Source organism: Lynx canadensis, chromosome A3 (genome assembly GCF_007474595.2).
Source record: "Lynx canadensis isolate LIC74 chromosome A3, mLynCan4.pri.v2, whole genome shotgun sequence".
Lineage (NCBI taxonomy): Eukaryota > Metazoa > Chordata > Mammalia > Carnivora > Felidae > Lynx > Lynx canadensis.
In genome coordinates, this window is record NC_044305.1 from 72,079,673 (window position 1) to 72,096,335 (window position 16,663).

General features: G+C 36.3%; 1 protein-coding gene across 4 annotated transcripts in view; it reads right to left on the reverse strand.

Moving 5' to 3' along the window:
* PSME4 (proteasome activator subunit 4) overlaps window positions 1–16,663 on the reverse strand; it is a 99,391-nt gene that overhangs the window by 25,141 nt on the left and 57,587 nt on the right. For 3 of the 4 annotated variants that reach the window (XM_030310584.1, XM_030310583.1, XM_030310586.1), the window contains 14 exons: window positions 13,768–13,823; window positions 12,685–12,741; window positions 12,427–12,482; window positions 12,235–12,333; window positions 10,169–10,231; window positions 9,926–10,021; window positions 8,823–8,954; window positions 6,567–6,776; window positions 5,347–5,483; window positions 4,594–4,647; window positions 3,746–3,875; window positions 2,761–2,842; window positions 1,421–1,574; window positions 811–880 (listed from right to left, as the gene is read on the reverse strand). In XM_030310584.1, the coding sequence (XP_030166444.1) occupies window positions 811–880; window positions 1,421–1,574; window positions 2,761–2,842; window positions 3,746–3,875; window positions 4,594–4,647; window positions 5,347–5,483; window positions 6,567–6,776; window positions 8,823–8,954; window positions 9,926–10,021; window positions 10,169–10,231; window positions 12,235–12,333; window positions 12,427–12,482; window positions 12,685–12,741; window positions 13,768–13,823 (1,396 nt within the window). The remainder of the gene's footprint in view (window positions 1–810; window positions 881–1,420; window positions 1,575–2,760; window positions 2,843–3,745; window positions 3,876–4,593; window positions 4,648–5,346; window positions 5,484–6,566; window positions 6,777–8,822; window positions 8,955–9,925; window positions 10,022–10,168; window positions 10,232–12,234; window positions 12,334–12,426; window positions 12,483–12,684; window positions 12,742–13,767; window positions 13,824–16,663) is intronic. The other variant, XM_030310585.1, reaches the window with a different exon arrangement.

Consider the following 16,663-nt stretch of genomic DNA (forward strand, 5'->3'; position numbering starts at 1 on the left):
AATAGTTTACTTTTCCTTCAGACCTTCAAGTTTGAATTCCATAATCAGGCTGCTTGTGAAATGAAGACAGAGCTATTGTGCCTTCTGGTGTATAATTTAGGAAAACCCCCCAAACTATAAACCAGACCCCAACAAATTATTTCCATTATTTATAAAACATCACAAGTTAAAAGGTAAACTTTGTTGAATTGTAAAATAAAAGCTAGGGGCACCTGCCTGGCTCAGTCAGTAAAGCCTGGGACTCTTGATCTCAGGATCATGAGTTCAAACCTCACATTAAACACAGGGCTTACTTTAAAAAAAAAAAAAAAAAAAAAAGCTACATCATTAACTTACTTGAGAAACACATTAACTTACAAGTCTTTAACCACTTTCAAAATGGTGGAGAAATAAGCTTTATGAAAACAAAGGGGTTTCAACTTAAATCTGCAAACATCTAATTACTGAGTATCCAGCATTTATATGCAATAAAAAATTAAAAGCCAAACAAATAAACAAAAACCCACCTAAAAACCAGGCATTATCTTTGCCCTCAAGAAGCTTCTTACCACACAGAACTGATACAAGCAACATGCAGATAACTATATAAAGCAGTACCCAGGTAAAGTGGGGGTAGTAACATGAGAGTAACCTTAAATACAAAGACTTTTGCCAATAGGCCCTAACAGAATGGGAAGTACATGTTTACCAGTGTTTACCTAGTGATATCCTGAAATACTCTGAACTCCGTTTGAAAACAAATCAGAAGCCCAAAGTAAGATTCATGTGAACTGGGTAAGTGTTTACACACAGTGAAAATGGAATGCTCACCTCTGTCAAATCTTCCCTGCTTCTGCCCAGCTTAGGCTGCTCTTCCACACCAGCATAAACAACCATACTCCTACACAGTAAGAGTTGATTTTGTAATACATATAGAAAAAATAGTAGAGCTTCATAGAGAGCATTAGAAGGCACTTTTAATGAACTCTAAATCAGATGCTAAGTTTGGTGGTATAAGTACATCGCTAACAATCTTGGCCTTAAAAATCTATCTGGTCACTGTGTGACATTAAGTCCTTGGAGCCAACAATAAGAATAAGTATTTCTCTGGGCTGGTTCAGGCATATCTAACAGTGATTGGTAAGAATATAATTTAGAGCAGCTATTAACAACTGCTTAGATGCATAAGGGTGGGACTAAGAAGGCTAAGGGTTTCAGTGGAAAGATAAAGAAAAAGGCAGGACTGAGGCATACATAGCATTAGTAGGAGCAAAAGAAAAAGAAGAAGGAAGAAGAAAAAAGAAAGAGATTGTGTGTTTTTGGTGGCATGTACCTCTACCTGCTTTAAGTGCCTCTGAATCTCTCCAAACATCCAAAATGATAAAACAAATTATATCCTAGACAAGCTGTTTAACGATGTATATGGCAAGCTGCCACTTACTGCGGCCAGGTGTAGTATCCCCAGTGAGTTTTTTCCACAAAGCAGCTTGACTCCCATTCTTTTTTGGTTCTCGGTATACTTTTGCTATCATAATGCAACCAATGATTATCAGGCCTATCACCAGCAAGAATTTGGGTAGGTTTAGAATATCCACCTTGAGGAAGAGACAATTACATCTGATAAACTTAAAAATAAAATAAAATGAATAAAAATGCATGCAATAATGATTCTCCAGTACTAGTGTGACTCTGTCTTCATAACAAGATTATCAAACTTGGCTCAAGGCAAGACCACATATATAGGAGGCATTACTCATTAATGGGATAATTATGGGGGGGGGGGTAGAGGATTAAGTATGATACACACTTCAGCCCTTTTACCAAAATTTAAAGGATTAATTTTGTTAAAACCTTTTAGATTTGAATTATTTTCATGCTTAAAGAGCTCAAAGAATCCCCATATATTCTTCACCCAGATGCCCCAAATTGTAACATTTTACCGTGTGTAGTTTGACATTCTTTCTATACATGCACATTTTTTGGAACCATTAAATATTCATTTACTATGGGACCTACAAACGTGTGTCAAATGAGGATAAAACAAGGTTAGTAGTAGGGAGTGTAATGGAAGTCTTTCCCACATTTAGTAAACACTACTTTACAGTGTTCCCCCAAAAAGATGGTGGTGCATAAATACACTCTCCTCCCAAAGATGGGGTGGGAGAGGACTAAAGACAGCTGTCCGAATGTCACAGAAGCTCTCAGGGATAGAAAAAAATGTGGTAGCCAGAGGAGTAGAAATGACATCTTTCTTTCCAAAACCAAGTTAATTCATTATTTTTTCTGCGCACCATTCTCATTAGATTACTATTCAGAAAATCTGATAATATAGTAAGGAATAAAGAAAAAAATTAACCTTGCCTCTAATCCTACCACCCACAGAGAAACACTTAACATAGTGATACATTAATGATAATGGTATTTGGTAATTAATGTTATTTTAAGTCTGTGAAACACAGTTTGATAAATAACTAGTATATTGCTTGGTTGGTTAGATAAATAAGTAGATAACATGTTTGTGGACAGTATGCAAAAGGTACATGTTATTATAAAGATATAGACTCCATCTATTTTTTTAAGGTATATTTATTTCTTTTTGTAGTAATCTTTACACCCAAGGTGGGGCTCGAACTCATAACCCCAAGATCAAGAGTCGCATGTTCTTCCTACTGAGGCAGCCAGGTGCCCGAGAATCCATCTATTTTTTTTTTTTTTTAAAGCTTATTTATTTATTTTGAGAGAGAGAGAGACAGCATATTAATTACATTTGGTAGTACTTACCTATTTCATAAGGATTGATGGTCAGCTTTTTGTGGGTTCTTTTGAGCTGCTTAAGAATACCAGCCACAGCTGAGATTGCCATCTAGAAAAGAAATAGGTAAGGTACATGTATCAACATTTTAAAATCTCTTGAATAGTTAGCTGCCTGTCTTGATCAAAGCAGAGGCTGGATTCTGCTTCTTTCAAAAGCAGGTAAATGCCTCATCTGTTGACATCTGGCAGCACGGCCATGTGAGTGCTAAATGTGAGTGGGAATGAGTCACTGAACGTTCTTACTTTCACCTGTGCTAGTCTGCCTAGGAAACTTCCATACTTTCTTTGTTAAACCAATATCTGCTCATACTTCAAATCTTAGCCTAGACATTTCTTCTTGAAGGTCTTTCTCTAATGCACCTGGCTGGGTCAGCCCCATTATATACTCCACCTCTAATACTTTGTGAATAAAACCAAAAAGTTGTATCCTCAGGTATCTTTCCCTTCCTGTAAGACTTCATACCTGTCATACATTTTTCAAAATCAGTATTTCTCATGAATCTATAAATTTGTTCCCTACTATATCCCCAGTGTTGAAATGCACATTGCCTGAACATGTCCTCATATATTTGTTGGATAAAAAATTATCATCCCCGGGGCGCCTGTGTGGCTCAGTCGGTTGAATGTCCAACTTTGGCTCAGGTCATGATCTCACGGTTCGTGAGTTCGAGCCCTGCGTCAGGCTCTGTGCTGACAGCTCAGAGCCTGGAGCCTGCTTCTGATTCTGTGTCTCCCTCTCTCTCTGTCTCTCTCCCCCTCATGCTCTGTCTCTTTCTCTCAAAAATAAATAAACGTTAAAAAAAATTTTTTTTTTTACATAATTATCATCCCTGAACCAACAATGATAAATTTCAAATCAATACACTTCAAGGCAAAGTGTCTTGGGAAGACTTTAAGAGCTTCAGGTGAGGTAAAAATTCTCAAACCCAAGACTACAGTTACAATAGAGTACCTTTCGGACTACAATTGCATCATGGTTGAGATTCTCAACAAAAAAACGTATGGCACGAAGAGGTAACACTCGGTCATCTCTCAAGAGTAGAGACAGAAGCCCAATGCCTATATGTTCAAATTTCCAAGGCCTAAAAAGAAGAGAGAAAAAAAAAAATCACAAAACATATCACTCCTAAAACCATTTTTAAACTGTATTTGAACATTGCAATTTTAAGTATCCTAAGAATTAAAATAAGTATAGTGATGAACACCACTCCTATCACTAGCCCCAAAGTTCACCTGTTACTTTTCTTTCAATTCATGAATCAGACTGTAATTTTTTCTGACACAGTCATTCACTGCTTTCAGGGAAGAAACCTCCTACAGTATTTAAGGTAAAAGCTTTGAGAACTTAAAAAAAAAAAAAAAAAAGAAGAAGAAATTTTGTAGGCACCTAGGTGGCTCAGTGCATCTGACCCCTGATTTTGGCTCAATCATGATCTCACTGGTTCATGAGTTCAAGCCCGGCATTGGGTTCTGTGCTGACAGCTCAGAGCCTGCTTGGGATTCTGTCTTCCTCTCTCTGCCCCTGCCCCCCTCACAAGCGCGTGCTCATTCTAAAATAAATAAACATTAAAAAAAAAACTGGCGGTGCCTGGGTGGCTCAGTCGGTTAAGCGTCCAACTTCGGCTCAGGTCATGATCTCATGGTTTCGTGGGTTCGAGCCCTGCATCGAGCTCTGTGCTGACAGCTCGGAGCCTGCAGCCTGCTTTAGATTCTGTGTCTCCCTCTCTGTCTGCTCCTTCCTGCCTTTGCGCACTCTGTCTCTCAAAATTAAACATTAAAAAAAAAAAATTTTGCACTTACAGATTTCTTTGCTCCACACCATCTAATAAAGTGTTTACCAAATTTTCATAGTTCCTTAAAAAAAATAAAAAAAAAAATTCAGGTGAGGTATTGTTTTAATACAGCACTAAGACGATCATCAAATAATGTAACATAAATTCAAATTCTAGCCAAATTCACCATTCTCTTACATGCTATCACCAGACTATAAAAGGCGTGGTGAGACTCAAGCCAGAATGAAAGCAGATGGGTGAAGAGAGATGGTGGGAAAAGACCACGAACAGCAGAGAGAAAACAACACAAAGCTCTAGGTACAACTGTTCCCAACAGATATTCAAAAGTAAACCTGTGAGTAGTAATCAATGTTAGAAGTGGTCTACCTATATGGCACTCTAGGTATACACAAGGTAGGCTATAATAGTTTATTCTTACGTAGGCATGTTAGAAAAAAATTAATATGCATAACCATAAGGCAAAGACAAAAATCAAGCTAGAAAGGCTCCCGCTTGAATGCTATCACTGAAGCCCTGAACTGCTTGGGTTCCAGAAATCTAAAACCAGTCTTTTGAGATAATTTTAAGATGGTGTTTTCCACTTCTATAGCTAAAAGTAACACAGGGACCTTCACAATAATTATTTCCTAACAGTTTGTATTTTTTTAGAATCAATGTGTAAATTTCATGAGGTATTCATGGTGCATCTATATTTCAGAAATACTTAAAACCAGCTGTCTTTAATGCCATCTATCTGGATAAAATGGGCATTCATAATTACCTCAGGGCATCAGCATTCTTTTCTTGTTGGCGTTTAAGTCCTTCTTTAATTTCTTCTGAACTAAGCATTATCTGGTTGGAAGAGGGGTTTTTTGATTGTTGAAGTAATTCTGCTATTTCAACACAGGACTTCGGGATCTTACAAAAAAGAAAAGCGAGGGGGAAAAGTGAGGTACTGATACATGCTACAACATGGACAAATCTTGACAACGTTATGCTCAGAGAGAGAAGCCAGATACGAAAGGCCACCTATCGTATGATTCCATTTCCATATAAATGATCTCCAGGGACTCCATATTAGTGATCTCCAGGGACTAGGAATGCTGGGGGAAGAGCAGTGACTGCTCCTGGGTACAGGGTTTCTTTCTGAGTGATGACAGTGTTCTGAAATGAGAGTAGTGATGGTTGCAGAGCCCTGAGAATACTATTGTGAATATACAGTATGCTATTGTGTTAAGTTAAAACGGTATATTTTTTGTTATGTAAATTATGTATTAAAAAAAAAAAAACCCAAAACTTTTTTTAAAGAAAGCATAAGCTGGGGAGCCTAGCTGGCTTAACCAGTAGAGCACACAACTCTTGATCTCAGTGTTTTGAGTTTGAGCCCACGCTGGGTGCAGAGATTACTTAAAAAAATAAAATCTTAAAAAAAAAAAAACAAAAACACATAATCTAATGACAGCTGCAAATAACAAGACTATGTTTTACAGAAAAGGAATATGTTTAGAGCAGTGGTTTTCAAACCAAAGGATGGATGTCAAACACAATTACTTTAGAGAAGAAGGCAATTCATCTGCACTCACACCACTTTTATCCACCCTCAGTTATGATGGGTGTATACATATGTACCTGCTATATCTCTCCATATGAGCACCACTGAAATTGATAGCCTTCCTCATGTGTCAAATCATCCAATTTTAATATTCATCACTATAAATGATGAACCCTCTGATCAAACTTATGTGACTTTGACTATTAAGAGTGACCTTCTAAAATATAATCAACTCTGAAAAAACGAGCCCATGCATATACAAAGAATAATGGTAAATGCAACAGTGTAATAACCTTTTGTTGCCTCTTGGAAGAAAAACCTCCTACCTGTCTCCTGGCCAGGCTCCAAATTCACACTCCACCCTGCTACCTACCATAATGATTACTGAGTACAAAAAGGAAACAGAAAGCAAATGTTAATCTGAATTAAAAAAAATGGTTTTTGCTTACTGAGAAGTCCAAGCCAATTGTTTCATATTGCCGATGAATCTTTTCTGCAAGATCATCAAATAGTCTCACTATTGATGGTTTTTCCAGGGACATCGCTTTGCTAAGCCCAGAAGAAACAATTGCTGGCCATGTCTGTACAATACAGTCCCAATCATGAAGGTTTGCCAAACATACACCACTGTGATTTCCAAGGAGACAATACAAGGCACCCTGCAGGAAAAAATAATTAATATGGGAAGTAAGAGCACCGTTTAGCTGTAGCCAATTCACCTATGAGTTGTTTTTAAATTTACTACTATTTAAGTGTCTGATACTGGTTAGTAAAATAGGTTCACACACTTAACATGTTACTTTTAGAAACCTGAACTTGACCTTTAATTCGCATTCAGTAATATTTTCCCTAAATCATCTACTAGAGGATTAGCTCAAAGAATAGCTATTAGTAAGATAACACAGAAATGTAAAGCTGTTGTTTTTAAAGATAGAGCTTCCGTTCCAATTCTCTTCTACTACAATTATATCACGGAGACCATAAAATATGCCACTCTTAGCATTTTAGGGCATGTCTGGAATAATTTCTAAAATCTGGTTGTGATGTATTTTAAGTATATAAAAACTAGGTTACTTTATTATACTGTGTACTTTTTACTCACAGACGCTGAATTAATCAGAATGATTCTGATGACACGGGGTACCCTTTTCAAAGATACCCCATTTTCATGAAAAGAGCTATTATGTTATTTTCTGAACATTCATCCTAACTCCATTCTGATCTGGCTTATTACCTACCATGTGCTCTACTCCTCTTTACAGGTTCTCATAGGTCACTGGTAATTTGGTTTTACTGACCTAATAGACATTTTTCACTTTTGGTCTTACTTGATCTACCTGATTTTGTCCCTTCAAGCTGCTCCCAACATGGTGGACAATGTACCACTCTACGAGTTAGACATTCCACAGTACTCCTGAATGCTACATCTATATCAGAGGTCAGCAAACTTTTTCTCTAAAGGGTTAACAGTAAATAGTTGGCCATATGGTCTCTGTCACAACTATGCCATTGTAGTGTGAAAGCAGCCACAGACATGACATGACTGTGTTCCAATGCAACTTTACTTATCAAAGCAACCAACTGAGCCCAAGCTATGGTTTGTTGACTGGTATTATAAGCCAACATCAAGGAACACGTAAAGTTGTGATCTTAACTCCCTCCGGAAAGCAAATGATCTGCTGAGTCTCTCTTCTCTCAGGGAAAGATCTCCCCGTGGCTTCTGTAACCTCTCGCTTCTTAGTATCTCTCGGATCTTTCCCTCCTTGGTTACCTCTTCTTCTTGGGGTTCTAATGGAGTTTTCTCAATACTTGTTACCCTAGTCCTCTTCTCTTCTCACTCTCCTCCTTGGCTCTCTTACCCGTGCCCAAAGGTTTCACTGTCATCAACACATGCTGAAATGGTGTGTTGTGGAGAAATGAGGTCTGCCTGCCTATTTGATAATGACTCTTAGTTTACAGGAAACACTTCAAATATAACTTGTTCAAACAAATTCATCATCTAGTCTTCCTGTTGTCTCTCTGATGACCCAATAACCAGCTGTACAATTTAGAACCTGTATAATTATGATACCTCCTTTCAGTTCACTACCTTCATATTCAGCCACCAAGTCTTATCAATTCTCTCTCCTAAATCATGTTCAATCAACCTACTTCTTACAGTATAAGCAATCATTATATTTCATCTATACTCTATCGTACTCCTGTGGGATATACTATTTTCCTTATCTTATGTCGTTCCCTTCCCCCTCTGCTCCAATCATACGAGCTTTTGACTCAGTTACTCAAACTCACTATGTTTCTTCTGGTCTCAGGCCTTCCAACACGCTGGTCTCATTACCCTACCTACACCTTTTGGTCTTTCACCTGCCTCTCCTACAGGCCAGCCAGGCTATTTACCACTGGTGCTCAACTCAAATAGCAGCCTGCATTTTCTCCACCGTAACAACAATCATAACATAGGTAAGTCAACTATTAGGGAGAAAAAACAACTGTATGTTTAAAGGTGAAGGGTATGGATGTCTTCAATTTACTTTGACATAAAAAAAAAAGGATGGATATAGAGACAGATATGTGATAAGGCAAACACAGCAAAATGTTAAATACAGAATCTGAGTGGTGGATATATGGATGTTTACTGTATAATTCTTTCAACTTTCTGTATATCTGAAAATTTTCAGGATAAAGTAAAACAGAAAACCTTATACCTTGAATTGCTGTTGTGTGACATCTTGTCTATCGGGCCGTAAGAACTCCAAAACCAAGGGAATGATATCTCTACAACAGAAGTTATATGCGCCCAAGGCAGCAAAAAACGTTTGCTGAGCCTTATTTCTGACCTGAAGAAAGTACAGAGGATGTTTATTAAATGGTAGACAAACTACAAAATGTTTCTAAATGAATTATCAAAAATAACTTAAATATTGGTGTAGTAACAGAAAAATACATCCAAGCACATACCTTAGCAAAAACAAATAAAGGACTATCTTTTTACTAAAAGGAATGCATATTACCACCAACCACATCCATGGTTTAGGTTACACAGGTTCAGATATTTTTGATAAAGGAGAGACTGAATAGAGCTGATATGTGCTTATTCCTTAACATAATCAGCAGACTAGTCAACTTTCTCTTCTGACTTACTTTTGATGAGAAGAGTTAAGATTTTCTCTCCTGTCTACACAGAGAAACATAAAGACTTTCTTGAACCCAAACAGAAGATTCAGTATAAGTTTATAACCCACAAACCAAATAGTAACAAATAATAACTACAGTAAAAGTGACACAATGTACATATTTCAAACTCTTTTAAACATTACTTGAGGTACAATCTTTGAGTTAGAGACTAGTTTCCTAATTTATATTATTTTATAAAGACAGAGTAATTAGCTGTCCATGAATTTTGGTTTTTCCAGTTGTCTCTGCTTAGAGATAATCTCTTGGTCCTATGCTACCTGAAAGGATGGACCCCATAATTCAGATGGCAGCAGGTTGCTGAAACCCAAGCATAACACCTAGGAGGAATTATACCACCTTCCCAGACTGGCCTTCATCATGTGATCTGATTAAGTGGGAGCAACATTACACAATCTACTAACTTTACATTTTTAAAGAAATTTGAGAAGCAATAACAAACCGTAAAAATCAACATTATTTTAAAAAGACTACTAAAATTAGCTTGAGAATATTTGCAATTTGAAAGGTGTTTTCTATGCCAATAAATTACTTAAACCTCCTTGGATTTGAAATGGGGATATTCAGATTGCCCTGTAATAAAATGGGAGGGGAAGGTCGAGTTGACTGGCTTTACCTGACTGTATGAACTTGTAGATAAACGAAGTAGATCTCTGATCATATCTTGATGTATCCTTTTATATTCACAACCCTCAACAGTCAGTGTTCGTAGCTATGAAAATTAAACAGTGTAAAATCAAACCCCAAAGTTTTTTACTAAAAAGTAAAAAGTTCATTTAACTATGAAGTAACACAAATAATGTCATTCATCTGGAAAACTGTCATTTAAAAAAGTCGTCATGATTTTAAAGAGATTTACCTCATGCTGCAACATTACTCTGTCAATCAACAGTGCTCTGATATGTTGTTTTTTCCCATGGAGCTAAAAAACAAAGTAGAAGACACTTCAACATTGTCTGGAAGTTCCACACCAGTGGCTTCCCCTGAATCCTTTATAGAAAAATTAGTGCAGTAAAGGTCCATGGTGGCTGGTGGGTAATAGAGGAATTTCATTTATTCTAAGTGATCAGGCTTATATTCAAAGATACTATTTCAGTTAATTTTATGGCTAATAGGAGAAATATTACCCCGCCCCCCGCCCCTTTTGAAGAAATATCCCCTTTAAATGGGTCATCCAACACTGTATTTTTCTCTGGTAGTTTATTAACGGATCCATGCGTGGGAAAGGAACTAAGCTGGTCCTTATTCAGTCAAATACTGAAAAGTATAAAATCAGACTACTAAGAAAATTGCTTGACCCTGTTACATTTATACATAGCCTTTCCAGGTTAACTGTGTATGTTTACTACAGAAATTAGTATCTGTTATTTTTCTAAGAATTATCTTTTATGTTCTCTCCTACCACCCTACCTTCCACCTGCTCACTAACGGCAAATGGCTGGAACTCAAAGATTGCTCCTCTTTCACACCTTCTTCTCACTAGTCATTAAGTCCCCACAATTTCTTCTTTTTCAAAACACCTTATTTGCATCCCAATGCCACTGACTTGATTCAGGTTGTGTTTTTCCATCTGGACTATTTATAATAGTTTAACTGTCCTGCCTGCTTACAGTCTTAATTTCCTATTGCTTATTTTTCACAGTGATGACAGAGCTTTTCAAAGTTCATTGAATTCATTTTAATTTTGATTGATCAAAGACTGGTCTTTCCAATATTCAAATCAGATCTACCTGAGAAATTTTAATGACTCCCCCAATGCTGAATATAAAACTGAAGCACTTTCTTGGGATGAAACTATAAATGACCTTGTTACCTCATGCCATTCTGTTCACTAGCCACTGTTCTCCAAAGCATGCCATGTTTGTTTGTTTCCCTGCCCTATTTTTTTTTTAATTTTTTAATTTTTTTAAGATTTATTTATTTATTTTAAAAAAAAAAATTTTTTTTTTCAACGTTTATTTATTTTTGGGACAGAGAGAGACAGAGCATGAACGGGGGAGGGGCAGAGAGAGAGGGAGACACAGAATCGGAAACAGGCTCCAGGCTCTGAGCCATCAGCCCAGAGCCTGACGCGGGGCTCGAACTCCCGGACCACGAGATCGTGACCTGGCTGAAGTCGGACGCTTAACCGACTGCGCCACCCAGGCGCCCCAAGATTTATTTATTTTTGAGACAGAGAGAGACAGAGCATGACCGGGGGAGGGTCAGAGAGAGAGGGAGACACAGAATCCGAAACAGGCTCCAGGCTCTGAGCGGTCAGCACAGAGCCTGACGCGGGGCTTGAACTCACGGACGGGACTGTGAGATCATGACCTGAGCCGAAGTCGGACGCTCAACCGACTGAGCCACCCAGGCACCCCTCCCTGCCCTATTTTACATGCCATTCCTTCCAATAATGTACGTAGCGACCTTTGCCTAAGTAACACATTCCTACAACCTTTTTAGACTCAAATTCAATAAAAGTCTCCCACAGAAAAACACTGCTGTCAAGGTCAAAGGGCTGGCTTAAGTATTCTTTCTTCCAAATTCTCGAAAAGCTTGTACTGAGGTCTGGAGTGCAAAAATAACATAAGACATATTTTTCTGAGATCTCCATAAAGTGAGATGCTTTAAATTCATGCCTGTGGACAATTCCTCCTATCTTTTATTCCCTCAAGTTGTTACACAGCAGCCTGCCAAGTTATCACACTCCAAATACCCAATAAGAGTTCAGAGACTCATGGAAATTCACAGAAGAGTTTATATCAGGAAAACATTTTTCTACAATCCTTCTGATTATACCACGATACAATATTTGAAAATCTACTATTTTTACGCATAGGGAAACTTCATGTGTATGTTGAGCAATCGCTAGATCAAGCGGCTACATCAATATTATACACATTTTAAAAAATTAATTCAGAGTTTGTAGGTGAAAATACTGACCCGATTTTCCATTGATTTCTTTACTAGGTTAAAGCTTTTCCAACGAGAGTCAAATTCATGCTTGTGAGATCCTTGGAACTGCAAAAGGTCTCCAATAACCTGTGTCAAAGAATTTTAAATTTTACATTTACAAGTGATCATGTCAAACCTCGTCACATTAATAATCATGCACCTACTAAAGGATAACTGTACCTTTATGATAAGAAACAAAGACTTGGTGTCATCCTCTGAATTGTTAAGTATGTGGTCTATAATAAAAGAAGAAGGATTTTGTTTAAAATATTTGGAATTACTACAAGAATACTGATATATCAGTTAGGAATCTATTAGTTAAGAAAAAAAATACTACCCTATATTCTCTTTAGAATTTAGAGAAAGTAAAAGCACATACGCTACAAAATGCCTAAATATTTATTAGTAAAAATAAGTTAAAAGCATACATGTACTTACTGAGAAGTTTCCTTATGACCCTAGCAATTGCTTCTCGGTGGTTCTCTCTGGATAGATCTATTTTTTAGAAAATGAGACAAGGCATTTTAGACACACCGAATGCTCCCCAGAATGCTGAAGCTTCTATCAAGTTTATGTCAGGAATAAATAATGTATCAAGGAAAAAAACCAAATGGGTCTGCCTTTTATCACAGTTGGATTAGTGTCTAGGCATGATCCAGAGTAACTTTTAAAACCTTCACATTTACAAAGACCTGCTTATAAAACTTTATTGGGCAGTAAAGGAGGAGGGAGAAAAAAACCACTTTGCCAATATTTCAAAGGCTCTAGACACTAAGTAGTGATCATAAATGCGTAGGATTCTCTAATTGGTTAGGGGTAACCCAAATCAAGCAAACAAAAATTACACCTTAGCAATTAATTCCACTGTTAATCCAGCAATAAGGAAATGTGCTAAATTTCTATTAATGTTAGATTCAGAACATTAAATTAACACGTTTTACATACTTATATGAAATTTAATTCACTATGACAGGAAGACACAAAGATCATTAGAATAAAGGTTGTACTATTCCTACATTCACATCAAATATAAAGTATCAGTTCTAAATCAATTCTCAACATAAATGCACATGACTAGATATGAAAAACTGCCTTTGCACACAGAAAGCATCCAAATACTGGGGAGCCTGGGTGGCTCAGTCAGTTAAGCATTCAACTCTTGACTTTGGTTCAGGTCATGATCTCATGGTTCACGGGATTGAGCCCTGCGTTGGGCTCTGTCCTGACAGCACGGAACCTGGTTGGGACTCTTTCTCCCTCTCTCTCTGGTCCTTCCCCACTCCCTCTCACAAATAAATAAGAAAGCATCCAAACGTTTATCTTTTATTGACTTTTCTTGTATAAATAAATTTCCAGTTTCTCTAGGAAAAGCAAACACAGCTATTATAGTTAACTAATATTCATTTTATATGGAAAAGAGACTAGGAAAATTCTAACGACACATTATTCCATGTTAATTATTATAGGGTTAACTGACCAAAATTCTCCCCATAAAACTTATTCAGATCAGAATTTACATACCGTATTCAAGTCCAGTATACAACTTTGTCTCTTCCAAGGACACCATACTTGGTACCCTGTATAAAAACAAGAGTGCTTGCATTTATTAATAATACCAATAAGAAGGATGAAAGGGAAAAGTGTCATTGCTAGAATGTTTAAATCAAAACAAAGATGATGCTTTTTTAATAAACACATTTCTCATCTTCAATACTTCAACTCTTTACTCTAACCTTCTGAAGATTAATGCTATCTGTTTCAGTAAGGACAATATTAATTCATCTTAAAGAAAATGTTAATTAAATTAATGACTTTATGGGGGAAAATTCACCACCCAAATAAACAAACAATATTTAATATTCAAGTGTAAAAGCTTAAATCTGATGATAAACATTTATACATTTATCCAAAGAAAAGTAGGCTTTATAATGGTATAATAAAGGTTAAAACTAGACACCAAAAACTCAAATTTTACTAAAGAATATACAGCTGACAAGCTTCTTTAAATAATCATTACCCTTCCCCTTAAAACCACCCACAATGATCTCTCCTAACACCTGCAGTAAAATGCCACTACTTCTTTTGAAAAACGATCAGATATAAAAACACTGCGTTTCCTAAATAAAGACCTGCCACAAAGAATTATGTTACCAGAACCAGACCTAGCTACTTAAACTCATCAAACAATTAAAAGCCACTGTTAAGGTATGTAAGAATAGATTTTACTAGGGAATATAAATCTTTATATTTGAAATCTAAATTTTCTTCAATGAAAAATATTTTCAACATTTAATTTCAAAATACGTATCAATTCAATGACTTTTTATAAACAAAAAGATAATACTTTCTAAGAGGAAGAGCATAGGCACAAATGCCAAGGGAACATGGGGTAAGCATATCCAACACAAAGCTAATTAGTAATAAACAGAAATCTTATAGTGATTACTCCTCATTCATGAACTACACATCACTTGTCATGAAGAAAAAACTAATCTTAAATCAACATACCCCTGTCTATATTGTATTTTTTAAACTTGAATTAAGCAAGTTATCTCTATCTTAATATTTGGTAGTTATGAATTCTGGGATTTGTCTAAGTGGGCAATAATATTAAGATTAATAAACTGCCAATTATTTTACTATGTTCCTCACTAGCAATACTGTTTGTGTTTCAAACCAAGCCTAATAAATCACGATTATATACTTTTTAAATTTGTCTTTTATTTTTTTAACGTTTATTTTTGAGAGAGGGGGAGAGAGTGCGCACTAGCGCAAGTGGGGAAGCAGAGGGAGAGAATTTTCAGCAGGCTCCACACTGTCAGCGCAGAGCGCAGTGTGGGGCTTGTACTCACGAACCATGAGATCGTGACCTGAACCAATATCAGGAGTCAGACGCTCAACCGAGTGAGCCACCCAAGCACCCCAGAATGGTTATATCTTATAACATAAAATATGAATTTGCTTTTCAGAGACTCAAGTTCAAATTCAGATTCATAAAATTTGTGTTTTCATCCTATAAAGCTTCAACCTTTGGCAACATCTTGCAAACTGGAACATTCTGTAAAATTGTGTATGATTAAATAATATATATGTATCCAAAATCCAGTCAGTTAAAACTAAAATCAGATTCCTTTACAATGAAGGAGTCCAACATCTCTACTGAAATTAGATTTCACCACCAAAGAGAAAAAGACTGTGTGCTCAGGCAACAAGCATAAAACATAAGACCATCCCCCACTCCCCCATCCTTCCTTTCCTGTTACAGCACAGGAAATGTTTGCCATAAGCAATCACATGAGAGCTGATGTCTCCTCACTGCTGCTATATAAACATCAGTAGCTTTGTAAAGTAAGAATGCTCTTGTACCTTACTTGTCTGTACCTAATACCAAATAATATTGAACCAAGCAAGCATTTTAACTAGTCATAAAATTCTTCTTACAAATAACATAAAAAAGCAATAACCCTAACTATCAAACAAACAAACAAACAAACAAACAAAAAAAGACTATCAAGTTGGGAATTTGCAATGTTTTGCTTGTATGCATTTCTGACTCTAGTAATGGCAGTATAATCACATTCAAAAACAAGTCTCATGTAAGAGCCCTGATGCTAACCTTTAAAATTCCTGTGTCATTCTGAACTGTTACCCTATTAGAAAATCTGAAGAAATATTATCACTGATTACAAGTGTTTTAAAATATCTCAATCTGTACGGAATTTTGAAATATTAAGAAGTACATTTAAATAAAATCAGCTTAGGCTTTTACTTTTGAAACCTGAATTAAAACACATCTTTCCTATCTTAAGTGTACAAAAGGCATCTGGTCAGACATGTATTTCAGCTTTATTTGTTCTGATCCATCACAAATTCCTTCTACCTTTCTTTACCTAAGATTCTGTTTTAATAGATGTCTTCTTCTCTAACAAATTAATTAAACTCTGATTGGATTGACAGGTTTTACACTAAATGTTTCTCAGAAGTGTAAATACATATTTATACAAAATATTTCCTCTGGTCTTTAGAAGAATAATTACCTAAAAGAAATCTCTATCCACTACCCAAGTAATACTGTGATTGTATCTTTTTGTGGCCACACTAAGTATATATGTACTGCCCTGTACTTTGACACTGAAAACTGCTCTTGCCATTTTTAGTTACTTACACAATCTTAGAGGAGGAGCATATTTAAAGTGACAATAGCACTTACAGATGTGCGTTCTGATTTAAAGCTATAGTAGCAATATGTATAATTTAAATCAAATACCATCACTACCCCAACCCACATGAAATTCATTCTTTTCTTCTTGGTGCATTTTACAAACAATCATAATTTGACCTCAAGAACCAAATAAAAGTCTGACAAAAATTCCAACACAACATATTATAAATAATACCATTTACACAACAATAATAA